The sequence below is a fragment of the Panulirus ornatus genome, chromosome 4, assembly GCF_036320965.1.
Source record: "Panulirus ornatus isolate Po-2019 chromosome 4, ASM3632096v1, whole genome shotgun sequence".
Taxonomy (NCBI): domain Eukaryota; kingdom Metazoa; phylum Arthropoda; class Malacostraca; order Decapoda; family Palinuridae; genus Panulirus; species Panulirus ornatus.
In genome coordinates, this window is record NC_092227.1 from 10,329,966 (window position 1) to 10,348,709 (window position 18,744).

Here is an 18,744-nt window from a genome sequence, read left to right on the forward strand (position 1 = left end):
CGGATATCTCAAACCCTAAATACTGAGGAAACAGTATGGAAGATGAAAGAATAGTTTAATAAAAGATGTCAAAAAGCAAAGAAGCTTCAAGATGTACTGTGGCAAAGATAGACAGCACTTCAGCATGCTAGCATTTGCAAGGCATAAGAAAGCATGGTACAACTTTAGCAGGATACGAAAGGAGAAACATAAAAACTTTGAAAAGAATATTGTGGACTGGGCAGGTAAAAATCCAAAACTTTTACATAAATTCACCAAAACTCTGGTGTCAGTTAAGAAGCAGTTAATCAAGCTAAAAGATACAGAGGGAAAAATTGTGGAGAATGATATACAGATATGAGAAACTGAAAAACAGGTTCAAAGGTGTTTTTACAGTGGAAGACTCTATCACTCAAACAACAATGAGATGGAATAGTGAGAAGGTTTTGGAAATCACTGAGAAATCTAGAAATGATATTAACAGAATACTAAAAGGGCTTCACTCATGCAAGGCTCATGGTCTTAACAAAATTTCACAATGCGTGCAAAAGATGAGTGCAGATATGCTGGACACACACTTGAATCACTGTTCAAGATGTCATTGAAGAGAGGCAAAGTGGCAAGGGCAAACATCATACCTATATATAAGAAGGGAGGCTGGGAACAGGTGCTGAACTATAGATTGGTCTCATTAACAAGTAAGGTGTGTAAGCTTTTGGAAAAGAATTTTATAAAGCAAGAGCATGACTTTCTATAGAAGAAAGATTTCTTAAGTGTTGTATATGGTAGTGAGCTTAGTCCTGGACAAAAAAGAAAAGCTGGGTGACCTGTCTATATCTGGACAGCCAAAAAGCATTTGACACTGTGCTGCATGGGGAGCTGATTAAGAAGCTGTGGATCACTCAATCATGATTAAAGTAATGACATAGATGGGCTGAGATCAATAATGAGAACCTACATCGGTCTTCTCTAAATAAAAATGGAGGTTACCGTTTAAAATACGCCAAATGGCTTTGAAGTTCATATTCAAGAAGCCCAAAATCAAAAGGATCAAAGGTAACCCAGATGTTGATCCCAGGCCTTACACACACACACACACACACACACACACACACACCACACATAGGATAACTCTGTAAAGATTGAATAACTATGAGAAAAGTTGGATACAGTTTATAGACCGGTGTATTTGGCTGGGCTCAGTGTCTTGCGTTGCGGTATGGTACTAAGGGAGTCGAGGCGTCCGTATGGCGCCCTACCGACTGCACTGATTCAGCTCTTCAATATATGCAGTATAATAGCATCAAAGGTTAAAAAAATCATTATGAAGAGAAAAACTATAAACAGGCACTGTTATTGTAATACTAATTTGTAAACTCAACCTCACTTTCTCAAGAACAATAAACCAATACGTTCGGAACCTAGGTATAATTCTGGGAATGGTCTATGATGCTTAGTTGTCAACAGAGAATGGAATTATCCGTTTATAATTCAACTAAACCTTTTCAACTTGATGAGCACTATTCAAACAAAAATACAAAACATATTTTGAATACATCTTACAGTCATTTAAAATACATATGATTATTACTTCTATTCCTAGTTACAGGGGAGAAAGAATATCATGTAATCCATAAAATATATACTGAAAAGACTAAATCACTGACAAAGCTATCAATCACAGTGTCGTAGTAACTCACTGACACAATAATAAGGCTAGGTTGACTTCTGTCATCATCTTCCTTGTTTGTAATTCTTTGTGTGGGTGTTTCTATGTATACACTGAAGTAAGATAAATAATCAAAATAATTAAAAATCACTATCATCACTCAACTATCAACACAGTAATATTATTAAAGATGGGAGAAGATTAGTATCCACTAAAGCAGGATGAATACTTAAACTAATTAACAATTGTTGTATCGCCACTCAATGAACAATGCATTAATAGTAAAGACGGGATGAGATCAGTAAAGATAAACTAATATATGTATATTACAACAAATGTCATAATGAAACTATAAATACCTCTCTAAAAACAATGGAAATGTGGAATAAGGACTGTATCTTAATATGAAGAGATCTTACCACTATCATACCAATACGTTCCCACATCCTAATGTGAAAAATGATTACCACTATCTTATCAATAGGCTCCCACATATTTTTTATTTCACCATGGTTAAGATGAGGCCTATATCACTTGTTTCTTGGTTCTTTTGTTATTCTTTTGTTATCTTTCAATCTGTAAGAGAACATAGTTCTAGTTTCTACTCCTGCTATTCAAGATGTGTATAATGTTGTTTGGAAGACTGATGTGGAGAAATCAATGAGATCTTTGGTTTATCTCTGACAGGCTATGAATCTTCTCTTTCTTTATATCATACATTGTTCTACCAACTCATTCTAAAAAAATAGGCAAATACAGATGATGTACTCTTCGGATGATGTACTCTAAGATATTCTGGTTCGGATGATGTACTCTAAGATATTCTGGTTCGGATGATGTACTCTAAGATATTCTGGTACACTCTGGCTAATTTTGGCATAATTCTGGGTTTTGTCATATCACAGTGAAGAGCACTTGCACAAAATTTTAAGAAGCAAACTAAAAATGCTAGCATACAGAGGGGGAAACAAACGAAGTTTTTAAGACATTAACAAATGCAAGTGAAACATTTATTCCTACAAAGTTGAAAGTGCAGTCAGTTTGTACTGATAAAAAGCGAAATCAAGGTCATATTTTTTTGGTTATTATCTCAGGAATAGGCTTCCCATTGGAGACTTCTTCAACATCAGAATAGAGAAAGTGTGGAACAGCCTACCAAAATCAGAGACTGAGAACCTATCTCCGAACTATTCAAAAATATCATGATAAATGGTGGAACAGAGAGCAAATACACCACATTTTTTGAACACCTGCACCGGAATCTCTAATAAACCAAACATTCCTACCTACCCATAGAGGCTCACAGCCTGCAGTCAATATCTAAAGATAATGGTGAATTTTGGCTGCTAGTGGAGGTCAGCCGAGGATTTACATTAGATCTGATGAATCATACACGTGCTCCACCTAGTTTTACGCCAATTTTCCCTGTCTTTCCAAACCCCCACAACTACTGCCTTATTCATCACATCATAAATAAATATGATCCCTTCACGCTATGCCTCTTACTCTAAACACACTAAAGTATCATTGCAGAAGAATATCATTCATCATCCAATGATAAAATATTGGCACCCCTAAACTGGTACTTGACTCACAGCTTGACATATAGACAGTAGAGAATACGCCCCTTCTGCAGGCCACAGGAATGGGAAACACGTCTGTCAGTGGGATGATAACTTAGCCAAAATAATAATACAACCCTGTATAACCGCGAAATACAGTCTACATGAACTATATAGCATTCAAATACAACCTACCTTTCTCTTAACGAAGAAAGCGGTAATATGAAGTTTCTAGCTCACAAAATTATCCCGGTATCTGGAGTTGTGACTATCCTCGCCCAACATAAACAAGACATATAGACGTTTATGAAACATCTGACTGTCGCACATAGCACATACAAATTTCGTCTTCATAATGAATTATGAGTAAGCTCACTACTATATAATCAACATAACATATATCTAATTATATCATAAAGGACACATTATTCAGCACTGTCCATGTCAAGGATTTTTTTATGCATAACGAATGACAAATAAATGCGATTGCATCACTACTGCCCTCTATACACAAATGTTTATGAATTTATTTACTCTATGCAGGGAAAATGTTCTAATTCTCTCATCAAATTCAAAGAAAAACTCACAAGAATTATTGTTCATAATCTATGTCTGTAATGCTTTCTGTTGTAGCAACTAATTTCTTGAGAAGAGTAAAATATTTTTCTAGGAGATAAGTTTAGCAGAAACTCCAGAGAATTGTTTTTAATGTTTCACTGCATTTGTTTTCGAACCGAACAAATTTAGTAAACATATGAAAATGGCTTCCACAGAAAGGCCACTGCTCGAGACCAATACCAAAGTTCAGAGTAAGTGAGTCTTATTCAGTATTTCAGTCAAAGGGGATTATGATCAACAAAGTCTGATAGCTGGACTGCCATCACCCGAGAGTAATTATGATAAAACAGACCCAAAGGAAGTTTTAGGTTGATGATGTATAGACCTGTCATATGTGCTGTCATGCTCAGCTGTATTTGCGTGTGTTCCTGGGTCTTTTTTGATGTAATAGAAACAGTCTAATGCACATGAACGAGGAGTCAGCTTAAATGAAAAGAATGTCTTTAATTCATTTCCAATTGATGTCATTAGAGCCATACTTCATGGACTCCCTTCTCAAAAGTTATTTTGCCGACATGTCGGACCGTAGGAGAAATGGTGTTATGCTCTCAGACACTACCGTCTCTCCTATCTAGTAGGTGGATGGCAGATTTTCATCACTTCAGTCCGTCGTATTCGTGTGACCGTGGGTTACTCTTGAATATGGTGTTGTTCTTACCCTATACCCTGAGCTGGGCCCAAGCTACTGGTTTAGGTCGTTAGACAATCTGTTGGAAGCTGCAACCTGCAGGCCCATGTACCCGAGGTGATCTGGTGCTTTTTTTGAATACCTGTCAGGGTCTTTCTTGAAATCCTGAAATCCTTTACTGAGCATCCCATGGTAAATTGGTAATTGGACACAATTTGTTGAAGATACTTGGGCCCTGAATTTTCACTCTTTTATGTGCATATGCCTTTTGATTTGAGTAGTATTTTTCCAGTATCACTCAGATTCAGTTTTTGTGTTCCTAGGCCCAAACCTTGTCCAGTCGTCTTTGAAGGCTTTTGCAATTGGTACACTTATGACCTCCCCTGTCGAATTATTTCAGTAATTTACTGATCTTAGTACAAATGAATATTTCCTAATGTTTATCTTTGAATATTCCTTATAAATCATATATTGGAGTCCTCTTAAGTCATTTATATTCATATTACTTATGTCAGATACTTTTGGAGCATATAGTCATTCTAAAATCCAGTACATTTCAATATATCCTCTCAATTTTAAAAATCTGTGTTTTAGTAAAGCTATGTACTGCAGTCTTTCACTGTATGTTGTCTTTAAAGCCTAGTGTCATTTGCATTGCCGTTCACTGTGCATTCTCTATATTAGTAATATCTTCTCATACTCCAGTTGTAGTCTAATTATTACCATATAATTCTAATGCATGACTTGTTGAGCAGTTTGGTCCTTTTAATGTTTATGACCACTGTTGTCTGGATGAAACTTAAGTAGCAGCTTGAAGGTCCACCTGTACTTATATTAACTATTGTGAAATCTATCTTGTTTTATAAATCCTTAAACATGTTTTTATCATCAGTCTAGAGAAACACCACACAATTATTAACAGATTTTGTATTGATATATGTGACAAGCAGTTTGGGTTCAAGCTAATAATCTTAATGTGTTTGTAACTGATTTTTCATTCTTTTGTGTATGTGTTGGTAACTGTGCCCAGCTGTTTTATATTAGCTGTTAGTTACCATGAATCATCCCATTTGGTTTAATATTATCACTTATTGTAGATCATTTTAATTTGTATCCAGCACATTCATATTTTATATACTCATTGTGCTATCAGTCAATTTAATTGCATTATAAGGACCACATTGGAAATAAGTATTTTATATGAACATTATCTTCTGTCCTTGATGAAATATGTAAATATATCAAATGTCTGTATTTCTGTGGTATTAAATTAAAAAAAAAAAAAAAACACATGAAACTCCACATGAGACACCCTGCCACTCTGTTGATGTACCATTGACAGTTACCCTGTGTTTTCTCACACCCACACATAGACATATACATATATACATGCTTGCCTTCATCCATTCCTGGTTCCACTTGTCCCCACAGGAAACAGTATCACCACCCCGTGTCAGTGAGGTAGCACCAGGAAAAGACAAAAAAGGCAACATTCATTCACACTCAGTCTCTAGCTGTCATGTGTAATGCACTGGAACCATAGCTCCCTTTCCATGTTTACCCTAGATGTTTCGTGTGCCCTGATTTAGTCCATTGACAGTGTATCGACCCTGGTATACCACATCCTTCCAATTCACTCTAGCCCTTGCATACCTCTCACCCTCCTGCATGATCAGGCTCTCATTACTCAAAATCTTTTTCGCTCCATCCTTCCACCTCCAATTTGGTCTCCTGCTTCTCGTTGTTCCCTCCACCACTGACACATATATCCTCTTTGTCAACCTTTCCTGACTCATTCTCTCCATGTGTTCAAACCATTTCAGCACACCCTCTTCTTTCTCAACCACACTTTTTTTTTAATACCAAACATCTTTCCTACCCTTTCATAACTTGCTCAATCAAACCACCTTATCATATATATTGTCCTCAAACATTTCATTTCCATCATATACACCCTACTCCACTTAACCTTTTCTATAGCTCATGCTTTGCATCCATACAATATTGTTAGGACTACTATACCTCAAACACACCTATTTTTGCCCTCCAAGGTAACGTTCTCTCCTTCCTTGCATTCTTCAGTGCTCCCAGAACCTTCATCCTCTCACCTAATCTGTGACTCGCTTCCCTTTTAATGCTTCCACTTGCTGCTGTGTCCACTCTCAGGTATCTGAAACACTTAATTTCTGCCAAATTCTCTCCATTCAAACTCACAGCCCAACTCACTTGTCCTACAACCTTGCCATCTGTCTTTCTATATCTCTCTTGATACTTGTTTCTTTCTGGAATTCCATCAAGGGGGTGGCCATGGCAATAGATTCTCACCCTGCTGAACCTAATAACCTCGTTTTTATTCACATTTAGTCTCAGCTTCCTCCTTTCAGACACACTTCCAAACTCAGTCACCAACTTCTGCAGTTTATTACTCAAATCTGCCTCCTGTGCTGTATCATCAGCAAACAACAACTGACCCACTTCCCAGGCCCTCTCATCCCTTACAGACTGCATGGTAGCCCATCACACAACCATGCCACAGACCACTCTTCACTTGGAACCATTCACTCCCCACTCTTCCTACTTGAACACATGCCTTACATCTTAGATAAAAACTTCTCAATGCTTTTAGCAGCTTTCCTCCAACATCTTATATTCAGAAGACCTTCCCCAGAGCAGCTCTGTCAACCCTATCATATGCCTTCTCCAGATCAATAAATGCCCTTTAAGTGACCTCAGGTAGCAGGAGTTGATGATGGTACAATAGCTTAATTCTAAACTTTTAGATGAGGTTCAGGCAATGGCCAAAGAGAACCAGAAAGGCCAGGTGTTAAACCTCTGATAATAGGTGGAAAAGGGACTGAAAATTGTCATGCATTTCTTTTTGTGCATCTTTTCTAGTGATGTTTCTGTAATGTTGTGAATGAGGAGGAACACCTGTTGGGTAGGCATAGAAGGTGAGTTTGAGAAGGATTAAAGTTATATAGATGTTCTGGATTTGAGATCCTGGAATTCCAGGGTTTTGAGAGGACAAAAAAATGTAGAGGTAATGTAGTTTGGAGATATGATATTTGTCATATGCACTGGCCACCAAGAAGATAGTTGTATTAAGTACAAGTAGGTCTGATGTGTAGTTACTTTCCAGTATATGATATTGAGCTATGAATACATGCATTGGCTTTTCATGCAAAGTATTTGATGCCAATGTAAAGTAAATGAACATATTGAACCAGTATTTGATTGACCAAAGAATATTGATATAATTACAGATGATGATGGAGGTGGTGGGAGAAACACAACACCAACTACCACGACACTCACAACCACCACTGTCACCACAACAACAACTAGCACAGCATGGCAGATGGAAGTACTCATGGAGCGTCTTCGAAGCAAAGCTGGGGGATTTCGTTCACTCTTGGAATCAGCAAAAGGGATAAAGCAAGCCATTTTGGTAAGAAGACAAATGTAGCTTATTAGGAATAAAGCATGTTGTATTGGTAAGAAGGCAAATGTTATGTATTTTATAAGTTATATATTTTATAAGTACTGCCACCGTTTAGATCATTTACAGTTCTAAGCCTTGAAATGAAATAAACTGAAACATTGATAACTCAGAAAATATATGAACATTAACACCCACTTTGAAATTCTACAACAGCACTCCATGGGAATTATAGTCTGAGCATTCTGTTACCATGAGCTGCATTGTTCCAGCAAGTTCAGACAGTGCAGGCCACTTATACCAAAATTTTTTATAGTTGCTGTGTGGTGCAAAGGTTGAGATGCAGATTTACATTGCACGAGATGCCCTTAGGGATGTTGTTTAACTGTTTGTATCCACTTGATGCAGATTTGTTTAAGCTTTGTGCTAATAGAATCTCTTAGTTCCTGTTTTAACAGTCTGTCTGATGTATACATCTTTACGTGTCTTACATTTGACTGTGTAAACACTGACAGCGTTATTATATTGGAAAGCAACATTAAAGGCACTGTTTTTCAATACCTGTCCTACATTAGCTAAGTTAGGATAATAGGGCAACACCAAACAGTTAGATCTCTCATCCTTTCCCACATCATGAGTCACTCTTGTGGAGGTGTGTTTGGTTCTTTTCACTGTAGACTTCAGTAACCCATGGCTCTTCAGTTGCTTTAAGTGGGAGTGCTATCTGTTGACAAGAATCCTCTAGTCATAGAGAATGGGATACTGCTTCTGTATTTTTCTTGAGTCCACACTCTCAACCTACTCCGTACCTAAGACCACAGTGCATATACTCTACACTGTCCTTGCATTCATGACTTGGCCCACACTCACTGGCAGCAATTTCCTTGGTCTGATGCTAGTAGTCTGGCTCCTGAGATTCAGTGTTATGCCTCTGTTTTACTTGCTGTATGCTTTATGTTCAGGAAATCATGTGGGGCAAAGACCTGAAAGTCTATTTGTACCTCACTGATATGGAGGAACTTCTGCCTAGCATTGGACAGGGTGGTGATAAGCACCTGTTTTCAGGACTCAGTCCAATGAAAAATTGCATTTATATTGTATTTTCTCATATTTTCAAGAGTATGAGTCCTCCTTGTGACTTGAACCTTTTCACAATGGTCCTCAATCACAACCAAACACTCTCTCATCTTATTTCTGTAAATCCTCGTGCAGTTCACCACCGTTTGTAGGCTGGCTCACTTTTGTGGTGTTTGGAGGCAAAGAGATGATTATGAATTAACCATCCACACTGTTCAACTGCATCTTGAAAGGATATGCTGGAGTAGCACAGTCTTGACATTATCCAGATCCATTTTTTGCTGTTTGATCTGGAATTTCCTCACTTCGAGAAGAAAATGCATGTGAACCACAACAAGAATTTTCCTTGTCAACCATGCACTCTTATTTGCTGCATACTGTACAGAAATAGCTTGCCCATGATATTCTCGATGCTCTATGGGCTCTTTGACTTTTCTACAACCATCAAGTTGCAGCGGTGACTCCCATCAGCATTCATGTACACCAGGGCTGACAGACGCTCCTTAGATATCTTCTAGCCCGGGATGTGAGCATCACTCTTTGATACCTGGGCAGTGACAGAGACAGACTTCCAGTGAGGCCTGTCATATCCCCATTATACATCTTGAACAGCAGCAGGCCACTCTTTATCATGAGATTAATGAGATGCTTCATGAAGAATTCCACATTGACCATATCAGCACCAAGTTTTTCACTTACAATCTTTCAGTTGCCTAAACAGTACTGATTCTGGAACTTAGAAAGCCAACCAGAACATGCCTAAAAGCCTTCAGTCTGCAAGAGTTGAGCAAAGCATTCAGAAGCAAGCCATATGTTGTTTCTCTCCCAGGGACACCAGTAGCATGCTCTTGCTTGTACCACTTGAACACTGCCTCCTCCAGGCCTATAACCTTGCCAGTTTTAAATCTCTTCTTCCAGTGCATTGTCTTCCCTAGGTCCTTTTGCTCTATGGTGCTGGCATGAAGCTTGTCCTTTTGTTTTTTCAGGTTGTAGAAGGTTGATAACTTGATCTTGAACTCTACACACATCATGCACCTGGAGCCACCAACGCCTACATGGTTAAGCACTTTTAACTTAGATGCTCAAGCTCTTAAGCTTGGTTCCCTTCCTGCCAGACAGCTTAAAGGAGCTTAAGGGAAATGAGGGGCTAGCCTTGAAAGATGTGGTAAGCTTGTATTACCACGTAACTCATGATGGTGGAGAATGATGAGAGAGTAGACCATCATATGTCCACCTGTGGTGAGAGCTGTGGGTAACTGGTAACACCATGCTCTCTGAGTCTGCTTTTCAGCTTAGCATTGCATTGCATCACCAAATGTTCCCATTAATGGCTAATCAGAGTTAATGGAAATTCAAGTTATTAAATGCTGAATTACCAAGGCCTTGCTGTACTTTTTCCTCATTACCTTTATAATTCTCCTTACTTTTTCCATAGTTCTGTATGTGTTAATAATGATAAGAATAGTCATACCTCCTAAGGACCTGCAGGAGGAATGCAAAAAGAAAAACATATGAAATAAAGACATCTTTGAGTGGAAAAAAATTGCAAGCAGTTCTTAGAATTATATTTGAGTATTTAAAGCCTCTAGAGCAGAGACTATACATTTCCAATCATTTTAGCAGTCTTCTGTCCTGTTCATCTATATCTTAATTGTTAGGGATTTTGCTAATGCATTTGATAAACTGGCCTCTGCCAGGCTTCGCTTTGTTCTTGACATGATTTTGTAGTATGATCATATCATTTACCATGGGAGCACTATGGCATGTTTGTTACTCATGGGATTATTACTTACACTTGCAGTAAGTATTCTCATGCTGTTCATTTGGAGGGTAATGTTATTTTACTTTTTGGAAATATTGTTTAAGGATTTGGTATTTACAGAGAAAACATTTTTCTTCCAATGTGTTTACAGTATAAAATCTTTTGTAATGAAGATATATCTTTTTTTCAGGAAGCTGGGTGTGGCACATAAATATCATTGTCATACTTCAGCTTTGCTTGACATATTGCAGATTAATCTTGAAGTAAGGTTTCATGAATATATCATGTGATTTTTTAAAATAACTGAACCAGTTTTATTTTCTGTAATTCTCTTGATGTTGATAATAAGTTATTACTTCTAAAAATATTCAATACTTCAGAACAAACATCATCTACTAGATCCTGGTGAACGGGCAGCGCTAGGGTCCTGTCTCGACAGTCTCCAGAAAAACATCAAAGTCACCACTCTATCAGCTATGGTGGAGAGATTAGAAGCCATTGCAAGGCATCTTGGGTCAGTATTAGTGGCATTTTATACTGGAATTGTTTCTTCAGGCAATAGTAATCATGTGGATATTTGGAGAAATCATCTACAATTAACAACACTATCATACAAATTACATATTTCTTTTTAATCCCATTGCTGTACTTGATGTCATCACAGTACATTATTTTGAGATACTTTTATACCACTTCCCCCTTTCTGTATTCAGCCTATGCCCTTCTTATAGCACTGGGATTTGTATAGAATGTTTAATTTCTGCTTAAGTTCTTAGAAACATATATTAGTACAGCCTGTCCCTGAGAAATGTGACTAATTCTAACCCATCCAGCTATTCTTTTGTTGCCATGACTTCCATCATATTTAACGCCTTTAGATTTCTCCTATGTTCCCACTTTCTTAAGCATCTTGAAATTCACTGTTGTCTCTTTCATTAGTACATTTTCAACAAGGCAAAATCCAGTGGTGATATCCTTTGTATGTTATTACTGTCCATTCAACCTGTCTGGGAGACTAGGGAGTCCTATGTTGCAGCCCTTCAGTATCTTCAAAAGCTTTTGATAAGGTGTTGCATCGGAGTCTGATCCCAGGGCTTTTTTGTTTTGATTTTCCTCCCTCACATTGTTCTCTCACATCCAGCTTCCTCTGTGGTTGGTGTATTTCCATACTTATTGATGACTCAATTTCGACTCCAAAATTTTCATCTTTGATTTTCTTTTAACAAATAACCCAGTTCACCAGTATGCTGATGAGTCAACACTGCATGCTTGCATGTCTTTTTAATCTTTACTTTTATTTTCTTGTTCAATCTATATCTCATCACAACCACCTCTATATAAAAGATTTAGAGACTTTTTTTTTATTTGAGTTCACTGCTTTGAAAACCTATTGTCCTCCTGTATATCTTTTTAAAACTCACAACTTGCTCTTCTCTTTGTAATGACTGTAATTCTATGTCAACACAATTCACATACCTTTTATCATTGTAACATCTAATCTATGTCAAAAACCATATGAAGCACAATTATTCTGAGAAACAGAATCTCTTTAAGATTCTTTTAACCTGAGCATTTACTTTACTTCTGCAAAGGATTCATAAATCCTTGTAAGCAATACACATCTATCTTTTTGCAGTACATACTGTATTTACTTGATAAAGTCATCCATAGAAATCATGCTAAACTTTACCAATTTTATCTCAAGACTTGACCCACTTTTGTTCTTTTTTCCTCTTCTGTATATTTTGCTTTGGTTTTTACTCCCAAGAGCTAAGTGCGTGAGTGCTTCTACCATTAGCTAAACCTTGTAATACTAGGCACACCACTGCATCACTGTTCATAACTAGGGATGGGACGTTGTAGTTTCTTTCTTCCCTTAAACCACTAAGCCATGGAATTCACTACCTTTTCATGTTTTTTCCAAACAGGCACTAAGTGTCCTTTTGTAAGTAACTTTTTTCACTTTTTTTATAATGACTGACGTGACAGTGGCAAAATGTGCCTGCAGTCAAGCCCATCTTGGAATTTAGTGAAGGTGGTATCATAATGGTAAGTCCATGTGTGACTAGTATCAACACAGAAACCATAAAAAGCAGCAACGAGCCACATGTCTCAGTTCCATTCCTTGGTGCCAGGGGTACATGCAGACAGTTCATGAGAGCAGTGACCAAAATAATACCTATGGAACAGGATGAGGGCAGCAACATTACAGCAGAAAGAAAGGGATGGTTCCAGAGAAGTGATGGCTAGAAAATTAACCTGGAGAATTAATGTGACGGAAAGCTTTTAATTTCTCTTTTGCTGACTAAGCAGTGTTCAATGCAAGGGCAGATAAAACTCCTTTATATCTGAAATCACTGCTCACTAGAAAAGTAATTACAATACCTGTACAGCACCCATAGCTTTTAAGGACTAGATTTCGTGATGTTTATTATGTAAAGGTTCCAGAATGGCATGGAGGATATGGTAATGCCAAATAACTACAATGAGGATCTCATTGATAATGTTGAACTCGGAGAAAAGTTTGCTACAAGTGATTACCAACAAATAACTTTTGAGATCACTTTCAACACTGCATGTGATGTTGGCGAACATGACAGTCATGAAAAACTACTGTGACAGCTCGATTTATGGATATTTGATGTACACCATTTTTAGAATAACACACAGTCCATTTACACCTTTTTTTTTAATTTATGCAAGCTTAATTTTGGAATAATGTGATTGTCATTGGGCTAGCAGCGTGATGGTGTGGCATTGACAGTGCTGTGTGAGAAGCATGCATATACATGGCTTGGATACAGTCTATAAGCACAAAGTGCTACAGTATACTGTATATTGCACAAGTTTTGCCCCTCGTATCATACCCCAAACCCTTTCTTACATTCTCCCGGTACCCTTGGTGCTAAAAAGTGTAAGGCCATCATCACTGAGATTAAGATGGATGTGCTGAAACAATATGAGAGGTGGACGGCCAGCTGATATTAAGTGTGATCTTTGACTTCGTGAATCTACATTACAAAAGTGTTCATGATAGTACAGAGAAGATCAAGAAAAGTGGCAAGAATGGAACACTAATCACTGCACCTGAGACTTTGTATTCTCGAAGTTCAGTTATGCAGTGATTGGAAAGAATGTTGAGCACATGGACTGAACACTAAGTTCATAAGAATGTTCCCATCAGCATGCTTGTGATATAGACAAAGGCCTGAAGTATATAAATGATGACTTGGCAGCTGAAGAAAGAGCAATTTAGACATTTTAAGCAAATCCTGGTTGATTTGCAAATTTCAGTAAATGCTACAGTTACCACAATATCAAGATGATTGGTGAGGCTGCTTCTGCTGATGTTGTTACTCCTGAAAAATTCCCAGGAACCCTCAAGACCATTGTCAGAGGAGGCAGTTACTCTCGTATGCAGATTTTTAATGTTTACATGACTAGATTATTCTGGAATCGAATGCCTTTGAGAACTTACATTTCCCATGAAGAGAAGACTGCCCCAGGATTCATAGTTTTGTCATTTTTTATCAAGAATAGAATTCATTGTATAGTGAGTATGTTATAATATTTTATTTTTCCTGGTATGTGGATACTACAGTTTTTCTACTGGTATGATTAATAACAAAACCCCTTAATTTCCTTTACTTACGTTATTCAATTTACATGACTGTTTTCAAGAACGCAACTTATGTAAATTGAGAGGTCCCTGTACCAGATTTATTTGCAGATTTTAATGATCTTCCCATTACTCTTAACAGGCAAACCTGGGATGACATGGTCATTGAAAATGACTTGAGCATAGCTTGGGAAAGCTGTAGTAAAATCTTTAAAGGAGTAAAGGAAACATTTGTGCCAGTGCGTAGTAGATGACCTATCTCTAAAGTGAAGCCAAGGAGGTGGAATGGTAAAATAAAGAAGTGCCATATGTCTAAGAAAGAAGCTCATTAGAAACTCAAAGTGACCAATTACCATCATCATAGAGTAAGAGACTAAGGGACATATACAAGAAAGTAAACATCAGTATGAAGTGTAAATTGTCAGAAATAGCAAGAGAAACCCAGTTGTATAGCTATATTAAAAGCAAGAGTCTTGACACAGTCAACTGGTCCAACAATTATGGAAAATGGAACTTATGTAAGATTTTTTCACAGTTTCATTTTCTTGAAAGGAAAACATGAACATTTTGCAACAAGTTGAAGACATACTGTTAGCAGTAAACAATGAAAATTAATTAAATTGCAGGCTTTGATAATTTTTATCCAAGAATAGTGAAAGAGATAAAAAACACAATAGTTAAGCCCTTGACTGCCCTTTTCAATGCGTCACTTGGTAAGGGATAAGTTCCAGATTAATGTTAGTTTGACACTGTAACACCAATATTCAAAAAGGGTAACAAGTCACTGCCTAGAAGTTATTATCCAGTTAGCTTAGTGTCTGTAGCTGGAAAATGTATGGAAATCATCATATGAGACAGAATTACAAGCCATTTACAGGACTAAATCTTAATAGGTTATTCAAACCTATGGTTTTCGACAAACCACTTATGTTTGACAAATCTGCTCGATATATTTCATCATATAATGAGCACATATGATAAAAGTAAAGCAGTTGATATCAGCTGTGTAGATTTTTAAAATGAATTTGATAAGTTCCACTTGAAGGGTTACAAGCAAAGATTAAGTCACATGGCATTGATGTGGTTCTACTTCAGTAGATGGGAAATTCATCAACTGGCTGTAAACAAAGAGTTGTGATTAATGGTCAAACCTCAGAATGGTTAGGTGCAACTAAGTGGTATGCCACAAGGATCAATCTTGAGACTGGTTTTCTTTCTTATATATATTAATGATATTCATAATGGGCTGCATTGTATGATATGAAAATTTGCAGATGATGCTAATCCAGGAAGTAAATCTACAAATGAACTTGAACATCTGCAACTCCAGACTGACATAGGCAAACTGATGGTATGGGCTCATAGGTGGCAAAATGATTTTAATATTGATAAATGTAAAATTTTGTATATCAGTCATAGAATTCCATTGAAATGTAAAAGGTAACCGAAAAAAATGGCTTGGGCATAATAATTTCTAGTGGCCTAAAGCTAAGGAAGCAGTGAACAGCAGTGGAAAGAGCAAACAAGGTTCATGTATTCATAAGTAGGGCCTTCAAATTTATATCTAGGGAAGTCATCCTTAGTATTTACAATTCATTGGTTTGTCCCATCTTGAAAATTGTGGTCAGTTTTGGTCTCTGCCAAAAAAAAAAAAAAAAAAAATAGAGGCTGGTGAGAATGTAGCCAACTAAATGACTCAGTTTGTTTAGCTTAGAAGAGAGAAGCTTAAGAAGTGATATGATACAAGTATTCAAAATTATCTGTAGAAAAAAAGGATAGCGAAGAAAAGGCTCTCCCCCTACCCTCTGCTCCCTCGAGCAGCACGCTTGAAGGAAAACAGGTAGGAAAAAACCTTTTAGGATTAATATGCCTAAAGGAAATTTTTATAGGAAAATCATAAGGTATGATGAATATGATTATGTCATACATCCCATCACCAATGACATTTTGTTATAAAGGCAATAGTATGGATAAACTAGAGCTCCAGTCTTTCAACTTACCATGCTTATATTATTCTTGATATTGAAGAATGATACAATAAGTCTTTCTTATTCTTTCAAAACAGATGACATGGGTTGATCAATGTTGGTTTGTTACCGCAGCATGGCCAGGGAGAGATCAGGTTGAGAAGGTAGCATATCACTGTCATAATGGCTGATTGAATACATTATTTAATACTATAGAGTGACAAGTGATGATCAAGCCTTATTTTGAAGACATTAAGGGTGTTATTGTGAACAACATTTTCTGAGAGCTTATTCCTCACATCAATAATGTCTTTAAGTAAAGAAATATTTTGTACAGTCCAGATTAAATCAGTGACCTCTTAAGTATTAATCCATTTCTTTTCTTCTGTAATGCTGGTGCTACTGTGAATAAATTTCCAATGTTGACATTGTTGAATCCTTTACATATTTTAAAACATTGTATTAATTTACTTTGAAGGCCTCTCTTGCTAAGGAGGAAGTTTAATTCTTGTTTTTCCATACTGTTAGTTTTCTTGGTCTTTTTCCCCCTCTTCTTCCATTTACTCCATTATATGCACTTGCTAAAGCTTTCTGGTTTTTGGCTGTGCATACTGTCCTATTCCTTGTAATGGAGAAATTGGTAACATTTTAGCCAAGGCAACCTACAGAGTTTACTAAATCTTTTTGATGGATTTTCAGCATATGAAGTGGTTAAGATGATCAGTTGAATTGAATTTAGCATGAATAATTCTGCTTATATGTAGCCAGTGGTATAATTGATGCAGACAGAGATTTTTTCATTAGCATTTTTGCGGCTAATGTTCTCATTGCTGAATCAAATTTCACCTTTGTAAATTGAACAAAAAAACAGTAATTACAAACTCAAGAAACTTTAAATCTTACCCCTTCTCTGAACACATAGATTATAAATAGTACCTGCATTTTCTTTCAGGTTGAAGTTCACAGCTGGAACAACAGGCTCAGAAGTATTTGTATCCTGTGATATGTTTTATGTGGAAGTGCTTCTTGACCCTGATGGTCGAGTACGAGATGTCAAGGTGGAACTTGCTGGTGACCAAAATGCACATGAAGGATTGGTAATTATTCATCAGTTTGTATATACTCTTGGACTCACAATTTTGTAGATTATAGGATATATTTTAAGCAGTGATCAGTACAGTGATCAGCTTGCACTTCTATTACCGAGGCATGCGCTCATCTACAGGCCACAAACAGGGCAGTGGACTCATGATGATAATAGGTTAGATAAAGTGAACAAATAGATTGTAGTTTTGTATGCTCAAGGCAACTTTTTCACCTCTGAAGAGAGCTCTGTGAGTTTTGGTTTTTAAACAGAAACATAACGGATGAACAAGCACATTCTTTTAGTACACAGGGATGGATGCCATCAGGACCATAAGCCTTGCTTGTATCCAAAGAGAGAAGTGCTTTTTGGACAGTCCAAAAAGAGATTACAGGGAAGGGCATAGGATTAGTAAGAGGAGCATGAGGGGTTGTAGGAATATTAGAGTCATCCAAGGTGGAGTTAGAAGAGAAACAGGAACATAGTTGCTTTATGTGTGGGAGAGACAACTATAATACTTTCAGAACAGAAAAGTGAAGCAGAGGTAGAGCGACAGAAGTTGCTAGAGATGCATTTAGCTAAAGACCAGAGAGACCTATCAGTAGATGACGAGGAGAGGTTATCACATGTCCTTTGAATAAAGGAATGCTTTGCCTGATGGATAGCTTACTTGGATTGATTATAGGCATGATAAAAGCTGATTGGGAGTCCAAGGAAGAATTTTCCCAAGACCAATATGCCTGATTCCTAGCCAGAATGGCCTCAGAACAGGAACATTGGAACCATGGCTTGGAAGAAGAGGTCACCTTAGAGGAAGAGGATATAAATGCTTCCATTCCTGTAAGAATGACTTCTGCTATACGTTTGGCAGAGATGGAAGCAAAACCACCTAAGACACAGCAATTTATTTAAGGAAAGTCAGAAAAGAAGTCGTATAAGTTATTCCAGTCAGCTAAGTGAGGTGCCAGTATTTGTGCTTAGAAGAGGCTGCTGGAGTGGAAGTGCTGTTAAAAGAAAATAATTTGGAAGTAAGTGCTGAAAAAAAGAAACCAGATGAGATTTTCACCATAAATGGAGTATGGTACTTCAAACAGCTGATGGCATCAGAAGATGGAAGTGAGGTAGTGATATCAGGCATGGAGATTGGATGAGAAAATTCCTGTACTGTAGAAGAAACAATATCCTTAGGTGAGATAACTGCAGTTTCAAGCAGATGAACAGTGGGAAAAGACCCTGAAGTAAAAGGGATAACAATAGAAATGTTGAAGAGTGGAGGTAGTGTCATGGAAAAATGGAGTCATATGTGTCTGATTGTGGGAAAATAGGAAGTTGCAAGATGA

At 37.2% G+C, this 18,744-nt stretch overlaps 1 protein-coding gene across 2 annotated transcripts in view; it reads left to right on the forward strand.

The window, feature by feature from the left end:
* The first annotated feature begins 3,961 nt into the window (after positions 1-3,961).
* MED1 (Mediator complex subunit 1) overlaps positions 3,962-18,744 on the forward strand; it is a 66,475-nt gene continuing 51,692 nt past the window's right edge. The window contains exons 1-4 of one of the 2 annotated variants that reach the window (XM_071693463.1): positions 3,962-4,019; positions 7,720-7,904; positions 11,115-11,248; positions 17,273-17,417. In XM_071693463.1, the coding sequence (XP_071549564.1) occupies positions 3,965-4,019; positions 7,720-7,904; positions 11,115-11,248; positions 17,273-17,417 (519 nt within the window). In that variant the 5' untranslated portion in view covers positions 3,962-3,964. Of the gene's footprint in view, positions 4,024-7,719; positions 7,905-11,114; positions 11,249-17,272; positions 17,418-18,744 lie in introns of both variants that reach the window. The other variant, XM_071693472.1, reaches the window with a different exon arrangement.